Source organism: Cervus canadensis, chromosome 7 (assembly GCF_019320065.1).
Source record: "Cervus canadensis isolate Bull #8, Minnesota chromosome 7, ASM1932006v1, whole genome shotgun sequence".
Lineage (NCBI taxonomy): Eukaryota > Metazoa > Chordata > Mammalia > Artiodactyla > Cervidae > Cervus > Cervus canadensis.
Window position 1 is genome coordinate 29,308,420 of NC_057392.1, and position 22,791 is coordinate 29,331,210.

The 22,791-nt window shown below is 50.7% G+C and overlaps 1 protein-coding gene across 1 annotated transcript in view; it reads right to left on the bottom strand.

The window, feature by feature from the left end:
• COLQ (collagen like tail subunit of asymmetric acetylcholinesterase) overlaps positions 1-21,572 on the bottom strand; it is a 63,066-nt gene extending 41,494 nt beyond the window's left edge. Inside the window, exon 1 of the mRNA XM_043474773.1 lies at positions 21,334-21,572. Within this exon, the coding sequence (XP_043330708.1) occupies positions 21,334-21,439 (106 nt within the window). The 5' untranslated portion in view covers positions 21,440-21,572. The remainder of the gene's footprint in view (positions 1-21,333) is intronic.
• Positions 21,573-22,791: the final 1,219 nt, after the last annotated feature.

Consider the following 22,791-nt stretch of genomic DNA (forward strand, 5'->3'; position numbering starts at 1 on the left):
CTCAGGACGTGTCATTAGCCTTCGTGGAAAGAGTCAAGGACCTGGAGTCAGGCAAACCTGGGCTGGAGCCCTGCTTTTGCCTCTGTCTGAACTTAAGGAAGTTATTCACACTCTCGGGGCCTTAGCTCACTTATCTATTGAGAGGATAGGGAGAAATGAACCTAGTTCATTTGTTGTGAGGATTAGAGCAGGACTTGTGGAGTTCCTGTGGAATAGGGATTGTTTCGTCGATATTTTCATAGATAACTTGTATGAGGTGGAAAATTAAAAGTGGCTGACATGGGGCTGGGTATCCAGAGGGATTTACAGGAGGAAGTGCTGGATACCAGCTGGGGCAAGGGATGCAAGTGAGAAATCAGGGAAAGCTTCCTGGAAGAGGTGGTACTTGAGCTGAGCTATGAAATTGGAGAAGATCTGCTGGTACCATAATGGGAGGAGCTGGGGAGGAGAGGGCTCTGTTCGTCTCTGGGACATTCCCTCTGTCAGCAGAAACATCAGGAAATGCAGTACAGAGGGCACGCAGTTCTGAACCCCAGCCCGTGGCAGAAAGGTCATCTACGTCCCCTTTACCCAGATTTCCTGGAGGTGGGTTATGTTACTGCAGCTCTTCAGTTTTTCAAGCCTTATTTCAAACACCCTCAGAGACAGAAGTTTGGCCACTTTAAGCATCCAAAGCATTTATTTTTTACCATTCCATGTCAAATTTCGCCAAAGTTTTATACAAGGAAACCACCAGCTATACTGTTTCATTATTGTCAAAACAGAGGATCACCAAGGTCCTGTCTAGCCCTGCTGGTGTCCACATCTCTGCTCTGAACCTAATGTCTCAGGCTCCCCAGGGTCTCTTTCTGTCTCTTTCCTGCCTCAGCCCCACTCTTTCTGTCTCCCTATCTCTCAGACTTTGTCTCACTCCATCTCTCCTGGCACTAACAGTTGAATTTCCTTGAGTCAAATGCCTGGAGGTGTGCTCACTACTGGACTGCCTGTCAGTCAGGTGTGCCATCCTGGGATGAGGGGTCCTGGTCTCCAGCCCCAGTGTGGACAGTAACGTGTGGCAAGGCTTTGGAAAACTCCCTTCTGTGCTCGGGGTTGGTTTTCCCATATGTAAAATGGAGTGAAACAGGAGGGAAGGGGGCAGAGCACAACCTTAAAAGAATGGCATAGCCCGAGGACTCAACATTCCTTTTGATTATAACCAAAGATGGGTCCAAGATGGCAGAAGATTTGACTTCCAGTAGACCTTGAGCCTCAGTACATGCTCATTGTAATATATCCGTAAGCTAAGTGATTGACTCGCCTATAGACACCAGGACATTTCTGAGGCCAGCCACCAAAGACCAAAAAGTGGGTGGTGGCCCGATTCCTGAAAAATCCTCACCCCTCCCCTGAAATAGGTGGAATAATCCTCCCACTCAGTAGCCTATGAAGCTACCCAGCCCATGAAAACTGTGTCATATTTTGAACCACTCTTTTTCTCTGAGTCGGCACACGCCATGGAGTGTGTTTCTCTCTAAATAAATCTACTTCTTACCTATCACTTTGTCTCCCACTGAAATCTTTCTTCAATGAGGAAGAACCTGAGCTTCGTTAAATGCTGAAACCAGGTGTGCCATCTCAGCGAGAAGACAGTGTGGGTTCTGGCCTGGTTTGAGTCCTGGCCCATGGGTTTGAGTCCCAGTCTGTTAAACGGTTTCAGGAGCATTGGACCAGAGGTGCTCTAAGCCCATTCCAGCCCCAGCTTCTCCCAGGGGAGGCAACTCCCAAGACACAAATGGCCCTTCATGAGGGTCCTGGGCCAGGATGGAGGGCCACGTTCCTCTCCTCTCCCCTGGAAAGCAGTTCTTGCCTTCAAGGCAGCCAGCCAGTGGCACAGCCTTTCACCGGCCCCAGCACCAGCTCACCCAGCAGAGTTGCCGGCAAAATCTAATTCATAATAAAAGTTTCCAGGGCCTTCCTGCAGCTGGTGTCAGCAGGTGTCATCTTCACAGTCTTTTGTCTTAATTTCAGCTCTGGGATGTATTAGCCGGACCAGAAGACCCTTCTGGAATACTGCCGCCCCAGGCACCAGGCCAGTGCTCCTGTCCCCACCGCTGCACGCACAGGCCTGCCTCCTGCTGAGCCACCAAAGTGGGGTCTGCTTTGCATCTCCCCCACCTCCCCATCCCCGTGTGACTCCCACCCTTGCTTCCCAGAGACACCGTGCAGCCTGGCTAACTCGGCGCCCTTCCCAAGGACCCAGGCTCCCAGAAGAGGCCAGAGGACCTGGGTTCTCCCTTTTCACCACCTGACATGCTCACCTTGACCAAACTTTGGTCAGGCTCTGAACTGGGCCCCCACCCTGGGCTTCCCTGTCAGCCTGCTGAGTCCAGTCTTCACAACAATCCTCTAAGTCAGTTTTGAGAGACTCCCCACCCTTGACATTTTCTCCCCCTTGACATCTGATCAAATTCCTCATCCCCCCTCCCCCCATACCCTTGGTATTTCATCATGTGTCCTGCCTTCGGCAAGAATCCTCTTAAGTGGCTTTAGCCAGATCCCCCTACCCTTGGGGTATCTCAGTAATTTTCCACATACCAACCTCCCAACCTGCTTTTCAACTATAAATCATCACATTAAACAATTCCTATTTAATGCGGAATTGAGCCCACTCTCTCCTCTCTTGGGCTTCCCTAGTGGCTCAGATGGTAGACTCTGCCTGCAATACAGCAGACCTGGGTTTGATCCCTGGGTCGGAAAGATCCCCTGGAGAAGGGAATGGCAGCCCACTCCAGTATTCTTGGAATTCCCTGGGGGCTCAGCTGATAAAGAATCCACCTGCAATTCGGGAGACCTGGGTTCAATCCCTGGGTTCAGAAGATCCCCTGGAGAAGGGAATGGCAGCCCACTCCAGTATTCTTGGAATTCCCTGGGGGCTCAGCTAATAAAGACTCCACCTGCAGTGCAGGAGACCTGGGTTTGATCCCTGGGTCAGAAAGATCCCCTGGAGAAGGGCATGGCAGCCCACTCCAGTATTCTTGGAATTCCCTGGGGGCTCAGCTGATAAAGACTCCACCTGCAGTGCAGGAGACCTGGGTTTGATCCCTGGGTTGGAAAGATCCCCTGGAGAAGGGCATGGCAGCCCACTCCAGTATTTTTGCCTGGAGAACTCCATGCACAGAGGAGCCTGAGGGCCACAGTCCACGGGGTCGCAGAGTTGGTCACAACTGAGTGACTAACACTCTCCTGTGTGCCAAGCCTTTGCTGTGCCCCCAGGATGGAAAGGCAAACCTGCCCGCAATCTGGCCTCTGGAGGGCGAAGGGCTTTCATCTCCTCTGCCAGCTCCAACGGCTGGTGCTGATTTCCTGGGACGCTGTGTTAAGAAGGGCTCTGAGGAAAGAGGGCCTCCCTGAGATGGGAGGAGGGAGCAGCATCTCGGCTGATGCCGGCTGGGCCTCGTTTAGCAAGATTTCCTCAAGGAACAGTGACATCACCTGACTCGGCACGTCCCATGCTTTATGACACTGAGTCCCCAGGGGACAATCATCCCCGATTTACAAAGGAGGAGCTGGGTCACTCGGTCCAGAGAAGGTGGGGGGTCAGAGTTCAATAGGACTCTCATGCGGCCCTGGGCAAAGGTGGCCTCCTGGGGGTGCTCCCCAGCCCCGAGGGTGGCTCCCTGTCAGACCACCCTAACCCTCTCTGGCTCCTCTAGCTGCTCTTGCGGTGCAGGCGGCTCCCCATCTACCCTCACCTGACCCTGACCTGGCCCTTCCCTGGGGGCGGGCTCTCAATCCCCAGGTGCTGACTTGACATCCCAGGACCTCCTCCAAGTTGGGGTGGAGAAGGCTGGTACTTCCCCTTCCAAGGAACAGACCTGTCCCTGAGAAGCGGCAGCAATGCCCAGTGCCCCCTCAGTGAGTGGCATGTGGCCATGTGATTCTTCCCGCTGATGGTTCTGGTGATGTGAGAGCTGGGACAGAAAGGGTCTGCATCCCTGAATGCCAGCAAGGAGGCCGGCTGCCTCTGACAAGAGCCTCTGGGCTCTTGGGCAAGCAGGAAGTAAATTTTCACTAGGCAAAGTCACTGAAATGCTGGCATTTGTCACAGCATATAGCATTATCCCGAATCTGGCAAGGCACCAGCTGGGGGGACATTCGTGACTCTGCAGCACACTTCCCTGGTCCCCACATGCTGTGTGTACCCATATCATCAGCCTCGTCTCCAGACGAGCCTCAAGATCTAAGGAGGCACCTGAGGACACACAGAGCCAGTAGGTAGGTGGCCTGATCTTGAAGACATTGGTTGAGTCCAGATGTCTGACCCTGGAGATTTCTGGACATCTGGTGACCAGCATGAACTGCTGACCCTGCTCCACACCCCCCACCTGTGGGGGGGAACCAGCAGGGAGCCTCAGAAAAATGTAGCTGTGTCCCAGTCAGGCGGGCTTGGGGGCATTCACACTCAGTCTCCAGTCTCTCATGATCACTCATCTTCAGGTTCTAGTTTCCTGGTTGGTCAATGCACACGAGCAGGCAACTCACTAGTCAGTTGCCTCCCTGATTATCCCAGCTGCAGAGAGGGCACAGTCATGCATGCATTTACCTTCTCTGTGGAATAGTTTACTCTTCAAAGTGGGCAAGGGATCTGCAGCTCATTTTGAAATTCATCAAAAAAAAAAAAATAAGATGGATAAACAGAGGATAAGTAAATATAGCAAAATGATAACAACTGCAGAATCTCCGTGGTGGGTGTATTTGTTTGCCAGGGCGGCCGTAGCAGAGTACCTGAGTGGCTGAAACAACAGATAATCACTTTTCACACTTTGGGAAGCTAGACAGCCAAGATGAAGGTGTCCGAAGGTTTGGTTTCTCCTGACGTTTCTCTCCTTGGCTTGCGGACAGCTACCTTGCCCTGTGTTCTCATGGGGCCTTCTTCCTCTTTTCAAACATCCCTGGTGTCTCTGTGTGCATCCAGATCTCCTCTTCTTAAAAGGACACCCATAAGTGTGGACCAGAGCCACCCACATGGCCTCGCTTAACCTTACTCACTCCTGTGAGTCACTCAGAGAATTGTAAAGTAACCTGAATCACTCCAAATACAGTCACGTGCTGAGGTGAGGGGGGCTGGGACTCCAACAGACACATCTCAGGGCAGGACGAGATGCAAGTCAGCCCATGAGAGTAGGCATCTTGGCGTTCCCTGGACAGTTCTTTCCACTTTTTTTGAATGTTGGGGATTTTCTACAATAAAATTTTTTAAATACAAGCAGACAACAGAGAACCAAAGACACCTCTACAGGGTTAGGAGTGGAGTGGGCCATCCAATGCCCTTGCTGGCAAACATCTGGGTGCTCAGGAGCCGCACGTGGAGCTAGCTGGGCACCAGTGTCACCTGGAGGAGCCCCGAGTCACTCACCAGGAGACCTCGAGCAAGAAACTGGTCCTCGGGAAGGACATGAGATGACCATCCTCTTCTGCGCCCCACCCACATAAGGCTGCCCAACTTACAAGGACGCAGGAAAGTCACCTCCTGGTGGTCACTGTTCTGTAGTAAGTCTTACACCAGAAGCCACGTCTGTGGTTGTGCAGAGGTTTGAGGAGACACACCTCTCTTCCCATCCCCCACAAGGGGACTTCTCTGGATCTTATCTAAAGGGAGGCATCTGCTTTTTCTGAGTTCAAGCTCTAATTTGACCAAATGGCATGTGGTAAATAGAGAGGAAGGAGGAGGCAACGTTATTAGGAGGCAAAGGAACATCCAGAAACCTCCCCACGGCAGGCTGTGCCTTGGCTCTGAATTTGATTAGAGCGGCCAGGATAAATCAGCAAGTCCTATTCAATCTCCTGCTTTGTCTTGACAGGGAGGCCAAGTTTCTAGAGTGATTCGGGAGATCTGGCCACAGGTCACAGGCAAAACCCTCCAGTCACATCGGGCCCGAAGGCTGGATTGTTTGCAACTTGCCCTGACAAGTGGGACTCAGTGGAAAGACCCTAAGTTTCCACCAGCTATGTTTTCACCCCTTCATTCATCCATGGAGACATTTTAGCTCTATGGACATTTATGATTCAAAATCACGTGGCTCACACAGCCCTTTCCCTAGAACCCCCATCCCTCCTCCACCACTTCCAGGAATTGTTACCTGAGGGTCCCCTGCAGGTGGGGAGGAGGGAGCCAGGGACCCTGGGAGCCCCTGGCTGCCTGCTGGTTACCCGCCGGCAGAGGGAAAGTTTCTACCCATCGGTCTCATGAGTCACTGAAATCCCTGGATTCCAGAACACGGGGGACCTCGGCTTGACCCGCTTGAACTCAATTGAACAATAGAGTTTCTTGACTGAACAAGCTGGCAGAAGGAATCTTATAAGCAGCACTATGGTTACGTGGTTCTAGCATTCTGGAAATTCCCTGAGATCTCAATTCCCTTCTGTAATTTGTGTTTAACAGATTTTTTTTATTAAAGTTTTTTTCTTTTAATGTGCACCATTTTTAAAAGTCTTTATTGAATTTGTTACCATATTGTTGTTTTTTTTTTTTTCTTTCTGTTTTTTGGCCTCAAGACATGTAGGATCTGGTCTCAGTTCCAATTGTTGACTTTCAATTAGTCTTCTGTGTACTTTTCCATGAATATTTTATGCACAGTGGAGGAAATAGGTATAGTGTTTCCCCCTCTTACTCAAAGAGTTACTTGTAAAATAATACTATATTTCTGATGCTATCTCAGTTTCTTTTTTTTTTTCAACTTTCTCAGTTTCTTCACAGTATTTCTAATAGTATATACCGTGCTACTGTGCTGTACAAAATGCATCCACATTCCTTTCTATGGCTTTGGAATAGTCCTTCATTTGGAAGAACCATAGTTTGTTCACCCTGCCCCATACTAATGTGCATTTGGGTGATTTGCAAACATTTTCTCATACAAACAATTATACAATGAAATAACCTTCTGGATTTCCCTGGTGGTCCAATGGATGAGACTGCCTGCCAATGCAAGGGACATGGGTTTGATCCCTGGTCTGGGAGGATTCCAGATGCCCTGGAGCAGCTAAGCTGGTGTGCCACAACAACTGACCCCAAGCTCTAGAGCTGCATCTACTGAAGCCGGTGTGCCTAGGGCCTGTGCTCTGCAACAAGAGAAGCCATTGCCATGAGAAGCCCATGCACTGAAACTAGAGTAGCCTCTGCTTTACGTAAGAGAAAGCCCTTGTGCAACAGTGAAGACCCAGCATGGCCAAAATAAATAAAATAAGTCTTCTGCATGCATCTTTGTATCATTGGTAAGCATGTCCATTTGATGAATTTCTAGAATAGAATTGCTGAGTCAAAGAGTGTGTGCATTTGTAGTTCTTACACACGATGCCTAATTCATCGCCACAAAGTCCTCGTCAAGTCACATTCCGTCCCACAAGCAGAGAATGATGGTATCTGTTTCCACACACCTTCACCCACACACGTGATGTCAGACCTTTGAACGTCATCCATCTGACCAATGAAAAATGACACTTCGGTGTGATAATTAACATGTCTCTTAAACTGAATGGGACTGGGGATACATTCACATGTTTTAGAGCTATTTGTATTTATTCCATTTTTCCATTAGCTTGGTGGCCTTCTGTTATAAATTTTTTGAATATATAAAAAAGTAGCACTTTATGGTACAACTTGCAAATATTTCCTCCAGTTTGTTTTGGTCTTTTGATACTGTTTTTTGAATTGTTTTTCTCATACATAACTTTTTTCTTTTTATGTAGTATAATTGATTGCAGAAGCCTTTTTTATGGCTTCTGGGTCCTCCTCATTATAGGTCCTCCCCCAAATCTCCCAAGTTTTTGTCTAATAACTTTATGATTTCATATCTCATGTTATCAATCTTAATTCATTTGTGATTTATTCTGGTGTAAGATGTAAGTTTGTTTGCTTGCTTTCCCGGAGACATTTCATCTGTGACCTAATGCAGGAAACAAAAACCTTCTTTACTGAAGGTAGCCCACAGATATCAGCTGTCACACCACCTGGGAACACGCACGGCTGGCCCAGGACTTGAACCCAGATCAGCTGTGTCCTTCCCTTCACTGCTCTGTTCATTCAAATGCCAACCACCTGTGTGCACCCTGGATCCCACCATGGTGACCCGCTTCACTTCTCATTGGTTACTTCACTTGTGTTACTTTAATGTCACAGACAGACTATGGGATTCTCGTGTTAGTCTGTCTTGTGAATCTTCTTGTTCAGTATAACGGTTAAGTATACTGTTAAGTACACATGACGCACTGCAGTTGTGTCCAACTCTTTGCGACCCCATGGGAATTCTCCAGGCCAGAATACTGGAGTGGGCAGCCTAGCCCTTCTCCAGGGGATCTTCCCAACCCAGGGATCGAACCCAGGTCTCCCATATTGCAGGCAGATTCTTTACCAACTGAGCCACAAGGGAAGCCTAAGAATACTGGAGTGAGTAGCCTATCCCTTCTCCAGCAGATCTTCCTGACCCAGGAATCGAACCAGCGTCTCCTGTATTGCAGGCAGCTTTACCAACTGAGCTATCAGGGAAGCCCACATATAGGAGGAGGTACAATAAAAATTGGTTATTTGATTGATGGGAAGTGTATCAAAATCTGTATATATCAAGTAACAGTCATAATTTAATTTAGAGACAGATGCTATAATAATAATGATGACAATGATCTGAATCCATTCAAATGGATCTTCTTGCCTCATACAGGGAAAAAACAATAAGTGGCAGCAGATGGGTATGTGGCCCCAAAACTGAGCATCTTTGGTAAGTCAGCCCACATTTACTGGCATTACATTTGAAATTTTTATGTTTAATAACCTGTCTCTGATTTCCCCTGAGGTTGCACGCTGGCAGGCCTGGTTGGTGACTTGGCATCACTGTCCATTTGGAAGGGGGCAAGACCGTCATTCCAGATGCTGTGTGGACAGAGGGCCGAGTTCTCCTGACTCAGATGAACTGGATACAGGAAGTGACTTGTCTACCAGCTAGGGACTACATGGGGTCACACAACTTCCCAAAGGGGGGGTCCCCTCGGGCCTGCAGTTTCCTGGGGGCCCCTAGAGTGCTCACCCAGTCCAGGGAACTGAGAGCTTTCTTCTTCACAGCTCAGGGGGGTGTCTTTAGGTGGACTTTGCCCATCAGCTCAGGACTCAGCGGCTCAGGCCTCACCCTTGCTGTGACCCCTTGTTTCCAGGTCGTGGCCTCCCATGTTTCTTCCTTTGATCCTCATTGCAACCCCTTGAATTATCCTCTGCTATGCCCCCTATTTCCAGGTGAAGGAAACTGAGGCTCTGAGCGCCACGGTCCTGTGGGGTTCAGCGTCTGAGCCCAGACCTCTGGTTCCATAGCCCACACTCTTGTGATGGGCCCTGCTCAACCCAGGGTCTGCTGGAGACTGAAGGCTGAGACTGGACTCCAGTGCCCTGAGCAAATCCATCTTGCCACCAAATAAGAGCAGGCGGGAATAGGGCAGAAATGAAGCAACTCGGGAGGAGGCTAGTGGCCTGGATTCCAACTCTCTCGCTGCCATCTGGAATAACGGTTGCAACAAGTAACTGAGAGCTTAACTATGTTGCCCCTGGAGAAGGAAATGGCAACCCACTCCAGCATTCTTGTCTGGAAAATCCCATGGACGGAGGAGCCTGGCAGGCTCCTACCGTTGATGGGGTTGCAGAGTTGGACACGACTGAGCAACTTTCACATACATATATACACACATACATAACTTACACACATACATAACTATGTTCCAGGTGCAGTGCAAAGCTCTGTACCTACTACACTGACATCTGATGAGGCAGGTACTCTTCCCCCCAACCCCCATTTTTCAGTTACTGTTTATTGTGTGTTTGCTATGGGCTGGACACAGTGCTATGCACATTCAGCATACTTTGTCATTGCTTCATTGTGATGGCTCTGAGAGATCCAAGTATCTTTTTTGTTGCTGCAGCACCGCACAGCATGCGGAATATTAGTTCTCTGACCAGGGATTGAACCTGTGCCCCCTGCAATAGAAATGTGGAGCCCTAACCACTGAATCTCCAGGGAATTCCCAAGAGAAGGGTAATCAAATAAAGCAGAGATCACAGTGATAAGGCAGGAAGAGAATGCTTTGAAAAATGAACAAAATGAAAACTAGTCCCTGGACTACCAGAGAAGTCCCCCAAGTACATTTTTAACCCCTGTTCTATTCACGCAGACACTGAGGCTCAGAGATGTTTACCACCTTTCCCAAGGTCACAGAGCTGTTCTGAGTGGGGTTGAAATGGAAACACAGGTTCCTCCCACTCTGCTCAGTTCCTCTCCTCATTGTTTCACAATAGAGCTGTGGTTCTCAATGAAGGGCAAAGTGGGGGAGGTATTTTGCCCCTCTCCCAGGTGACCTTCTGCAACATCTGGAGACATTTTTGTTATAACTGAGAAGGGTACTCTTGCCTTCTACAGGGCAGAAGCCAGAGACAGTGCTTATGTTAGTTTCCCAAGGCTGCCATGACAAATTGCCACAAAAAATGGCTTAAGACCACAGAAATTTGTTGTCTCTAAATTTTGAAAGCTAGAAGTCCAAAATCAAGGTGTTGCCAAGGCCAGACTCCTCCTGAAGGTTCTAGGGAACATGCTTTCCTAGCGTCTGATGGCTCCCAGCAATCCTTGGCATTCCCTGCCCTTACCTTTACCACTCAAGTCTCTTCCTCCATCTTCACGTGGCCTTCTTCCCTGGATCTGGTGTGGCCTCTCCTCTTTGTACAAGGACACCAGTCATTAGATTCAAGGTCAACCCTAAATCCAAGATGACTTCATCTCAAGATCCATAACTAATTGCATCTGCAAAGATCTGTGTTTCAAACAAAGTCACATTCTGAGGTTCCAGATGAATATGAATGTTCAGGGATGCTTTTCAGCCACCACACTGTTAAGTACCCTTCAAGGACAACCTCCCACAGCACATATTTATTTCAAAATATCACAGTGCTGAGGTTGGGAAACCCTGCTTCAGAGAGAGGCATTTCTTCTCTGGGAAGTAAGGAGAATGGTCTCTGCTAATCACAAAAAGGGTCTCAGAGCAGCTTCAAGGCCAGAGGCCAGAGGCAGTTACTCTTATTAATCCCATTATACAGAGGTGGAAAACTGAGGCCTTCCCAAATCAAACGGGGACCACTTGGCCAAGATCACTCAGCTACTGGGGTCACGAAGCTGTCACTCCAGACCAGAGCTGTCTGAACACGGACCCCAAGGCTTTTCCTGCCACGAGTGAGCTCTCAGGTGTCAAAGCTCTGAAGAGAAACGTGGGCCAAGACCCCTTCTTTGTGGAGGAGCTAATTCTGTAAATCAGCAAGTGACTTGTGTGCCACAGAGTCAGAGTAAGTCTGTGGCTACAAGGATCCCTGGAATCTGGTCCATTCTCTGGTTTCACAGTTGAGGACACTGAGTCTCACGCAGAGCAGATGGCTGGTCCCATAGGACACGTGTCCCAGAGGCGGCAGCAGGTCAGAGAAAGAACCCGGGGTCCCCGAGTTTGACCTCAGGGTCTTGGCGCGTCGCCGCAGCACCTCTCAGGTGAACTTGAGTGTAAACGGGGTGATGGCTAACTCTCCCCCCGCTGCCACCTTCTAGCTGGGCCTGGACAAGAGAAGCTGAGCTGCAGGCCCCAAGCTGGTCGGGCAGGTGCCCTGTGAGACAGAGGAGGTGAGGGCTGGGCAGTCAACTCCCATAATTAAAAAAAAGGAAGGGAAACCGGTTACTCAGATGCTCTGAGGAAAGCGCTCCCAGGACCTACGTCTTCCCAACAGCCTCTGGGCCTCCTGGGGCTCACGTCACGAGCGGAGGCGGGGCCTGGAGGAGCACCACCCTTTACGTCACGGGTGGGGGCGGGGCGTGGGGGAGCGCCAGCCGGGCCCACGGCCTCTCGGCGGGGCTCCCGTCAAGGGCGGAGGAGGGGCTCCCATCACGGGCAGAGGCGGGGCGTGGGGGAGCGACACCCGACAGCCTCTGGGCCTCCTGGAGCTCCTGTCACGGGCGGAGGTGGGGCGTGGGGGAGCGACACCCAGACCCAAGGCCTTGCCTCAGGATGGGCTCCCTCGGAACCTTCCCCCACCACACACACACACACATCCTGCACATTAACCTCGACAGCAGAGAACCTGGTTCCCCGACGACCACAGAGACTCTGGAGGCCTTTTGTTAGCGAGGTCACCCTGTGAGGTCCACCCCAACACAGAGGATCTCAGAAAACCAGCCAGTTCTGTTTGGGCACAGAGGGCAGCCTGGTTTCAACTGTCAACGGTAAGGACGCACCTACAGGCCCCTCACAGAGGGGACGAGTTCAGCCCCGAGTCAGGGTAAGGTTAGAAAGCCCCAGTCTGGCAGGTAGGTCTCTACAGGTAGGACGGCCATCATCACCACATCCCCTGCCCTCTTAGTTCGCCGAGACCGGCATGCTAGGTCTGAGACCCGGAATGTCCTTCCTGGAGCATGTAGTCCCAGACAGAACTCCCAGCTGCAGCAGAAAAGCTCCAGGGCTTTCTCCAGGCTTCTCAGAAAGACACCAAGAAGGCCAGGTGAGCAGCGGCAGAATCCGTGGGGAAGCCCCGGAGGGAAGAGCCAGTCCCAGTCCCATTCCCAGTCCCTTCTTTTCTTTCCTCTCTGTTTTCAGATCTCAGCTGGTTCGTGGTGCAAACCTCCCAGCAGCCATCAGGCCCCCCTTCAGCTGTCTCACCTCCCAGCACACGCCTCCTGCTTGTACTTCTGCTGGTTGCCCTGGAGACCTAAGTGTGGGCTTGAATGGAGTCTAACACACCCAGTGGGGAGATGGAATAGGGCCAGGTGTATTTTTAAAACTGGTCATCACGAGAAGAGCCTCCTTCCCTGGTCACTGGGTCCCTGCTTTAGGGACTGGTTCACAAATGCAAAATGGCTAAACACTGAGCCTTTTGCATGGCCTTAACCCACTGGATAGTTTAAGCAGAAAGTTATTGTCTGTATTGTATTTTCGACTTTTGACACCGTCATGACCTCCTGGTGTGTGTAGAGTCACTGTGAGATTCTGGAAATAATGAGAGAAAGGCTGACACATCACACACCAGGTGCTTTTTAAAGTTCTTTGTGTTCATAATTAGCCCACTTAATCTTCACAACTGCTCTGTGAGTGAAATCCTACTCTGAGCCCCATTTTACAGTTAGGGACACTGAGGCACATAGAGGGCGATTGGTCTGCCCAACATTATGAAGCTAAGGAGGGAGACGCAAGATTTGAACCTAAGCAGCATGACACCAGACGCCCCACTCCTAATCAGTTGGCTCTTCTGCCTCTGCACCATTCTGCCCAGACAGTCCTGATTTGGAAATCTGGCCCTGTGCAACCTCAGGGAAGTGTCTGCACCTCTCTGAGTGGTAGTTCCCCTTTTGGTAACATGGGGTTACTAATGTCTTGTGAACTTGCAATCAGAAGTCAGGTATGTAAAGAGTCTAGCAGATAAGTAGAACTCTAGGCAAGTTAGCTTTATGAGTGTTAATGGGGCTCCCTTGGCAGCTGGACTCCAGTGCTGGTATCACAGCAGTGGGTGCTGAGCCATAACTGCTACTGTCCAGAGGGGTGGGCAGGCAGGCAACAGCACAAGGGCCATCAGGACCACAGCTGCTGCATTAACGTGTCCACGGCGCTGTTGCTCCCTGCCAGAGCCCTTGGCAATCACCAGGCCTGCAGGCGTCCAGCTCCTGCCACAAGCCCCTGAGCCTATGATGGAGGGCTTCTCCAGCCATGGATGTCACCTGCAAAGCACATCCCCAAGAGCTGGTGGGTGAGCATCCAGTCCCCTGTCTCCCTGAGGGAGGTCTGAGCCTCAGCTGCCCCCCAACCCAAGTCTGCTTATGACCTCCCCCAGCACCAACTGCCTTTCCTTTCCTGTCTGGATTCCCAGTGCCCTGCTGGGATCACCCCCCCAAACACACCACTTGCACCCAGATCTTTGTCTCAGGGTCAGCTCTAGAAGTGAAAGTGAAGTTGCTCAGTCGTGTCTGACTCTTTGCAACCCCGTGGACTGTAGTCCACCAGTCTCCTCTGTCCATGGGATTCTCCAGGCAAGAATACTGGAGTGGGTTGCCATTTCCTTCTCCAGGGGATCTTCCTGACCCAGGGATCAAACCTGGGCCTCCCGCACTGCAGGCAGACGCTTTACCCTCTGAGAGGGATCCAAATGTCGATAGTATCTATGTGCCTCTGATCCTGATGTCCTTAAAGAAAGTCCTCGGAAGGTCCTTTACCCAGTGTAAAAGGCAACTGTGGGAGAAAAACCGATTACTGGCCCCCAAAGAGGTCTAGACTCTAATTCCTGGAACCTGTAAAGGTTACCTTATATGACAAAAGGAACTTTGCAGGTGGGATTAAACTAGGAAATTTAGGATAGGGAAACTACCTGAGCGGGCCATAAATGTAATCACAAGTGTCCTGATAAGAGAGAGGTCGAGGAAGACCTGCACAGAGGAGGGAGGCCGTGTGACCAGGGAGTGGCCAGAGGAAATGAATGCAGGAACACAGAGGCAAACGGGCAGCGGTCCTCAAAGCACGGCCCAGGGGGCAGCAGGATTAGCAGCACCTGGCATCTCATTAGAACTGCAAACCCACAGGCCCCACTCCCCCACATCAGAAAGTCCAGGGGTGGGCCCAGCAACCTGGCTTAACAACCCTTCCCGGTGACTCTGGTGCTGGCTGTAATGGTTAACCATGGCCAGACATTAGCATCACCCCGGGGGCACTCAACACTTTCCATGCCCGATCTTATACATTTTATATCCCAGAGAGTCTGTTGCAGCTGGTCTGTTTGGCCAGGACACTGGGTACCTGTAATGCTTCCCAGGTGAGTCTCATGTCTCTCCAGGAAAAACCAGTGCTGTAGTTTGAGAACCACTGATCCAGGACGTTAACTTTCAAATTGAGCTTTGCAGAATTGGGAATTCTGGAAAAATGCCAAGACAGATAAAGATGGAGGGAGCAAAGTCCAAAACAGTGGGAGTAAGGGAGAAGGCAGCTCAGTCGTGAGACGGGAGCGTGTGGTGGGGACTCAAGAGCCAACAGTTGTTTCGGTACCAGGATGTGGGTCAGGACGGCCAGGCTGCCCTGGTTTCCAAGAGGTGTTTTGGTTTTTAAGAGACATCAGAAATACACTTTTAGGGGGCCTCCGGAGTTGGTGATGGACAGGGAGGCCTGGCGTGCTGCAGTCCATGGGGTCGCAAAGTGTCGGACACGACTGAACGACTGAACTGAACTGGTGGCTTCAGTGGTAAAGAATCTCCTTCCTGCCAATGCAGGAGACATGGGTTCGATCCCTGATCCGGGAAGATCCCACATGCCATGGAGCAACTAAGTCCGTGTGCCACAACTATGGAGGCCACGTGCCGCAACCACTGAAGCTCTCGCACCCTAGAGCCTGTGCTCAGCAACAAGAGAAGCCACCGCGATGATAAACCTTCGCACCGAACTACAGAGAAGCCCTTTCTCTCCACAACCAGAGGAGAGCCCACATGCAGCAATGAGGACCCAGCTCAGCTGAGAATATATAACAAAGTTACTTTTAAAAAATAATTTTTAAAAATTGTTAAATAACTTGATTTTTAAATGTTAGCAAACAAGGCAACTGAAAATTTTCTCTCTCTCTTTTTTTTTTTTTTTTTGGTACTGCAGCATAAAGGCGCTGGGTACAGCACCATGTGAAGAGTGGATGTGGTCCTTGGGCAGCTGGTTTGCTGCAGGGGTCTTTCATTCAGCCCTTGGGCCCAGGAGACTAGTCTTAGGATGACAGCAGGAACTCCATGGGCAGAAAGTATTTTTCTGCTCACTGCTGCATCCCAGCTCCAGGTACAGAGTTGGGGGTTATTTAGTGTTTATTGAATGAATACATTTAAATTTATCATCTTGTAGCAATCCTGTGAGATCACTGTACCCACTTTACAGATGAGAAAATGGGGGCTAACACCACAATAATTATGTGAACGTCCAACAATCACATAGGATTCAAACTCAAGACCCCCCGCAGGAAGGACACCTGTGAAGAGCAAGTACACTGCAGCTGTGAAAAAGTCTGGCAAAAGAAGGGTCTGGGGGCACTTGGTACCAGTTACAAGAGCAATGAGAGTGAGTAGTAGTTACTATGTGCACCACATTTCAGGAAGACTGGTCACCAGCCTACGTGGTGACTCATGGACGTCACAGGGATTTCTCTTCCTCCTGGGGCTGTGTTGTTTTTGTATAGTTGTGGGTCTGAGAGGACTTCCCAGGTGATGCTAGTGGTAGAGGACCTGCTTGCCAACGCAGAAGACTTAAGAGACATGGGTTCCATCCCTGGGTCGGGAAGATCCCCTGGAGGAGGGCATGGCAACCCACTCCGGTATTCTTGCCTGGAGAATCTCACGGACAGAGGAGCCCAGTGGGCTGCACTCCATGGGGTCACAAAGAGTCGGACACGACTGAAGTGACTTAGCATGCGTGCATGTGCGTGGGTCGGAGGGAAGCAGGCTTGGGTTTGGTGAGTGACAGTGTTGGGGCTTGACCCAGCTAACCTGGAGAGGAAGTCGTCATCTTTCACTCCCACTTCTCTCTGAGCTGAGAGGCATTTACTGCTTCATTAGGAGGCTTAGGGTGGGGCGAAGTGGGCAAGCTGGGACCCCTGGAGGGCCCTCTAATTTAAGAACCCTCTCTGATTATATTATCCAGAGGAAATATGGGGAGCTAAATCAGAGGAGATGGCTGAGAAGTACATTACAGAACATTAAACAACAGTCGACCAGCATCAGACACAAATAAATGGTCTGTAATCTACTGCCAAGAACACGATTGGTCCCGAGCGGTGGCCTGGCTGGCTTCCAGGCAGGGGAGTGCAGGGCTCGCCACCAGTCCTATAGGCCACGAACGCCTGCCCTGGTCCCGTCCCAGCACACACAAGAGAAGACTGAGACAGCCAGACTGGATGTGGGCCTTCTCCTCTCCATCTCATCCTGAACCCTGGACCCAAGCATCACCTGGTGAGCTCCTGCCTGCTTGAGAAATCCTTCGATGCAGAAGGGAAGCCATGTGTGTCTCTGGGCAGAGCCGCCTGGTTCACATGCTGGAGAGAATGTCTGTGAAATGCTGGTGCCCTGGCTCCAGGAAGCCTCATCCCCCACATGCGCTGGTTGACGCCCATCTGACCAAAGCACACTTTGGCTTAGAGCTCTGACTCCTCTTACAGCACAAAGGGGCTTGCCAGGGGACGGCAGTGGTAAAGAACCTTCCTGCCAATGCAGAAGATAGAAGAGACATGAGTTCGATCCCTGAGTCAGGGAAATCCCCTGGAGGAGGGCATGGCAACCCACTCCAGTGTTCTTGCCTGGAGAATTCCATGGACAGAGAAGCATGGCAGGGTACAGTCCATAGGTCGAAAAGAGATGGACATGACTGAAGTGCCTTAGCACACACACACAGGACACAAATACCTCTAAAGAAAGATAAACCTGTTCCCTGGCAAGTCATTCACACTTTAGTATGAAGTCATTGTGTCAATCCTTTGCTAAAAGCGCTGATGTCCTGAGGAGAAGGCAGGAAAGTATGGAGAATGCAGACCTGGAACTGGATTTTTGGAGGCTGGGGTATAGGACTTTAAAAGCTAGTATCACTGTTTATCCATGGCCATAGCAGATTTGGTCTATGTTGGTAAGAGCCCTAGAATTAGAGTCAGTGGGCAGGTTCCAGTCTCCAGCTCTCCCAACACCAGCTGTGCTGTCTTGGGTGGGTCACTTTACCTCTCTGAGCCTTCATTGCTCCTTCTGAAAAGCAGGAATGAGATCACACCCATCCCAGGTGCTGTGAGAGTTGCCGAGATTGAAGTGTGTGAGAGGCCTGTCCTATAAATATCACCATCCTTGGGTCTGTGCCACCACATTTGAGAAATCTACAATGATGGAGCCACGTCTGTGAATGGACCCTTGAACTGAGTGAATGCACAGACCACCATGATTCCAGCCTGGCCCGCCAGACCCAAGTCAGATCAGTTGACCCTTAGCTGATCCACAAACACATGAGCTTCAGCAGTAAACAACTGTTGCTCAGCCACTTGAGTGTTATGGTAGTTTATCGCCCGTCAAGGGTTGAAACAATACACCAAAAGTTAGGGCTTCTGACACTCTCTATTTTAGGGCCACGTTCAATAGAAATTAAATACCTGACACGTCTCTGCCTTCTTAAGCAAAATAAAGCAAACACAATTTTGTCTTCACAGGGTCATTCACGTTCATCACAGTGCCAACCAATCAATGAGCTACAAGTCGATGGTGCCTCTGCAGACAACATGCAGAACAGAGGCTCTAGGAATAATTCCAACCTGCTATCCTTATTGATCAAAGAATTATTCCCTTGGTCCCTTACCCTTCCTCTAGTGATCAGTTGTGTCAGCTGTCTCTGTTGTTTCTGTCCTCACTGTGTCTGTTTAAAGCAGCAGCCCCTGGTAGACCCTAGGCTATGGTGCTCAGCTAACTCACCACCCCCAAGAAGCCTGCTCTCCCAGCCTGTGGGGATGACACCCTTCTAAGTGCTCACAGGCTTGCAGTGAGGGCCTGAGCTCATTTTCTGGGTATCTGACATGGGTGCTGCAGTGCTAGGATTGCTCTCATCAAGTTGTGGCTTCTTGGATGCCGTTTGCGCCCTTCCTGGGCCTCTCAGGGATCCAGCGGGGGGGCTGCCAGGCCCTGACCATCTGCTTCAGAGTGCTGTGCTGTGTCTGGGGCTGCTGGAGGCCAGTCTTTCCTGAGGAGAGTGAGGGAAAAGACCAGGCTTCCTCCATCTCGGCCTCTCTCTCGCCGGTCGGGCTCGTCTCGTGCCCTGCACGGCAGTGAGCACAGGGCCTGGCACACAGCAGGCACCCCCTGAGCTGCAGCGGGTGGAGTGAAAGGGCTTCCCAGTGGTGCTTCTCACTGTATGCACAGGGCCGGGCTTCTTCAGAAGTGTGAGCTTCTGGGTTCAGACTGTTTCACATCAGATTGCTGGAAAACTGTTTTCAGAATAAAGTTCTCCTGTGTTTAAGGAACAAGTTCCCATTTCAGGGCGTGAGTTTCTGAACTGTGCTATCTGGTGACCTGGTGACAGGGACAAGGCAGGGTGACTCCATGGGAGGAAGCAGATTTTTTTTGCTCCGTTGAGCTGACACCTCCGTGACTCCCCCCTAGAGCAATCCCCATCGCTTTACCAAATGTCCAAAGACCACCAGAAGATCTGGATTTAGCAGCTCATGATGAAGGGCTTCTGGACCGGTGGGCTGACTCTTCTTAGTTCCCAGTTCTTCACTCAACTAGGGGCTGACCCCCACGACTACATTGGGGGCCCTCTTGCCCCAGCTTCCAGTGGGGTTTGGCCCACGGGAGGCACTGCCAGTAGGTTGCAGGAGTGGGTTGAAGTGGTCTGGGGATGCTATCTGCTTTGGGTCCCTCTTTGACAAAGGCTCCTGCTCAGTAACTCCTCCTTCAACATCCCAACTCTCCCAGGATCCAGTTCCCCACCTCTCCCTCAAGCACAGGATGGGAAAGGCTCCCAGGGTGCTGGTTTCTCAGCCTGCCTTCTGGGCTCCCTGAACCCCACCCGCACCTCTGAGAGTGGTCCCCTTGGTCCTCAGTTCCTTTCTCATCCACCGTTACCCTGACTGAACAGTCTGTACCAGGTCTCACCTAAGAGCCATCTAAGCCATGCTGAGCCTCTCTTGAGGGCCAGGAGTTAAAAAAAACAACAACAAAATACCCAAGGTTCTCTTCTCTCCAGCTTTCAGAACTCAGTAGCCACTTTGGCTGCCTCTAAATTAAGTTGTGCGAAAGGATGGCAGACTCCAGTCTACAGATGAGAAAAGTTTTCACTCCCTCACTGACTCATCCAGTCACCAAATATTTATTGGACACTTCCCCGCTATTTCCCCGGGGGATTAGGAATAGTGAGGAAGACTGTGTAGTGCCTACCCACAGTTGCTCTCAGTCTAACGCCAACCACCTCCCAGAGACCAGAGAGCAACCCCCCCCCAACCCCCGCAACCCCAGATCAGGGCTGGAACCACAAGACTGAGTTTCCTAGAGTCTCGAGACTTCAGCAGATTCTCAAAGGAATCAAGCTAGGTTGAGAACCACCAAACAGGCCAAAGTAACCATCGGGCTTCACTCCTGAGTTGGGGAGTAAAGACCTCCTCACTCCCAAAAGCCTGGCACTCTCTGCTTGATGGGGGGAAGGGGTGAAGACACACACCTGTGGCAGCCTGACCATCCACGTTTCCTGCCCCCCAACATTCTCCACCAGCTCCCGCCCCCTCCTCTAGCTCCCCCTGCATTTATAATTAGCCCCACACCCTTCTCTGAGCCCTTCCCTAGGGGCCCACAAACGTTGGCGGCTCCGTATGTCAGCGGAGCGTTGTTATGAATGGACGGGGCTGGGCACTGGGAGGGAGCCATGTCCTGCCTCCCCAGAGCCTGCGTCCAGCAAAGCAAGGGACAGGGCGATTCCTGCCTCAACTCGGGTGTTTCTGAGATGCATTGGAGGGCTTGATGGAAACAGCTTTTGCTGCAGTCAAGGGTGACTGAGGTGAGCTGAGGGGGGCGGTGAGGGTGCAGGCTGCTAAGCCTGGGGTCTGTCTGCCCACCCCCCACCCCCCACAAGCCCTCAGGAAACTTCTGCGTTTCCTCAGAAAGGTTGACACAGGCCAGCCAGTAACCCAATACTTCCCCTGTCCGGGCTCGGGCAGGACAAGGCCACTAGCTTGGAGCCCTCAGGGGAGGTTGCTGGGCTAAGGGGCTCAGAGAGCCCCCTTGGCCACCCAGCACTTTGGGCGTCCACTCTGCAGCCCCGTCCCGCGCTCGCCAAGAAGACCCCTTCAGGGAGAAAGTTCGATGGAAAAGGAGACAGCGCTGGAGAGATGGGAGACCTGGTCCCAAGGCTGCAGGGGCCCTGAGACCCCCAAGAGAACCAGCGGGACGCCCCTCATGGGCAGGCTAGCCTGCAGCGCAGCGGGCCCCTGTGGGCCGAGCGCCCCCCGCCCCAGGGACAGGGTCAGGGGTGCATTGATGGCAACGTCTGGACTCACTTCCCTCACTTGCACGTCTGTCTCTGTGACGCTCCCCACAATTCTGACCAAAACGTCATCCTGCAGCAAGTGAAGCAGTCTGTCCAGGGTCCCGGGCTCTGAGCAGCTGCTGGGGACAAGCACCGAAGGGGTGTCCCCACAAGGACAGCCAGCCACGACCCCAGGCCGCTCCCATCCAGCCCTCCTCCAGCCGGAGACGCTGCGGCCAGGCTGCCTCCCTCCCTGGCTGGGGACGACAGAGGGGAGACGGGGCGGTCATGGTCCGGCTTTACCTGCTGAAATCGGGAGCACGCTGGTGAGGAAAGTGGGCTGGGACACGATGAAGCGGAAGAAAAGCTGAAGATAAATTCCCAGAGTCACTGGATGCAGGACAACCATGCTGGCTGTGGTCTGGAGAGTGTCAAGTTCTCAAGGCCGGGCTGCGGGGAGCCTGGCTTATCTCTGCTTTGTCTTCCTCTCGTGGTTGGCCTCTCTCTCTGCCTCTCTCTCCCTCTCTCTCTCTGCCTCTCTCTCTCTCCCCCGCGCTTTCCCTCCCCTCTCTCCTTTCCCCATGCCTTTACCAAGAAAGAATGCCAACCATTTCCCACTAAACCTCCTCCGTACTACACAGGGTTATATTTATCTTAACCCGGGATCAGATGCCCATGTTAAAATTAAGATATCTGAAATTTCTTTTCTGCAGACTGAGGAAAGAGGCCACTGAAGAAGTGACTTTAAAAAAAAAAAGAAGGGCAGTGAATTCTCAAATGTCCCCTAGAAGCGGTCCTCAAGGGCAGACAGACTTCTTGATTGATCATCCACCAATGCCTGCTCCCTCCCAACCAAGGTGTTCTGCAGATCCCAGAGTCAACTCAGACTCTCAGGATTTGAACTGAATTCCATGGAGACAAAGCCTTCTGCGGTCAGCCTGTGACACTTTGAGCCACTGGGGGACCAATGTTATGTTGACCCTGGATTTTTTTCTTTAATCATCCAATAAAAAGTGGGGGGTGGTCGTAGTGGTGAGTTTATATTTTCCAAAACAGCTTTCTTTCTCCATTAAAAAGTGCTTATTTTCCCTCTACTATTCCTAACCTTTTTTTTTTTTAAGAATTTGTAACTTTTTATCTATGCAAAGCAATGAGCGAAAAATGAAGTCAGTGAATTATAATGCAAATGATTATTGATCATACTACATTAGGCAAATAACATCACTGACTTGACTTTTGGCTAGACAAAATTCTTCAAATAAAATGTCACATCTTTCAATAAATCCTCTCATGAGGTTATAGAGACTGTTAAAGAGATCTTTAGATCTCTCTATATAAATAATTAAAATAATAATCCACAGAGATGTTCATTTTGCTTTAATCTACATAACATACTCCCAACCCCTCACGGGCATTAATTCATACCCTGAGCAAACCATAATACAAAAAGACACACACACACCAATGTTCTTTGCAGCACTATTTACAATAGCCAGCACATGGAAACAAACTAAATGTCCATTGACAGATGCATGTATAAAGAAGTTGTGGTACAGATATACAACAGAATATTACTCAGTCATAAAGAGGAACAAAACTGGGTCACTTGTAGAGATGTGGAGAAACCTAGAGTCTGTCATACAGAGTGAAGCAAGTCAGAGAGAGAAAAGCAAATACCGTATATTAATGCATATATGTGGAATCTAGAAAAACGGTATGGATGAACCTATCTGCAAGGCAGGAATAGAGGCGCTGATGTAG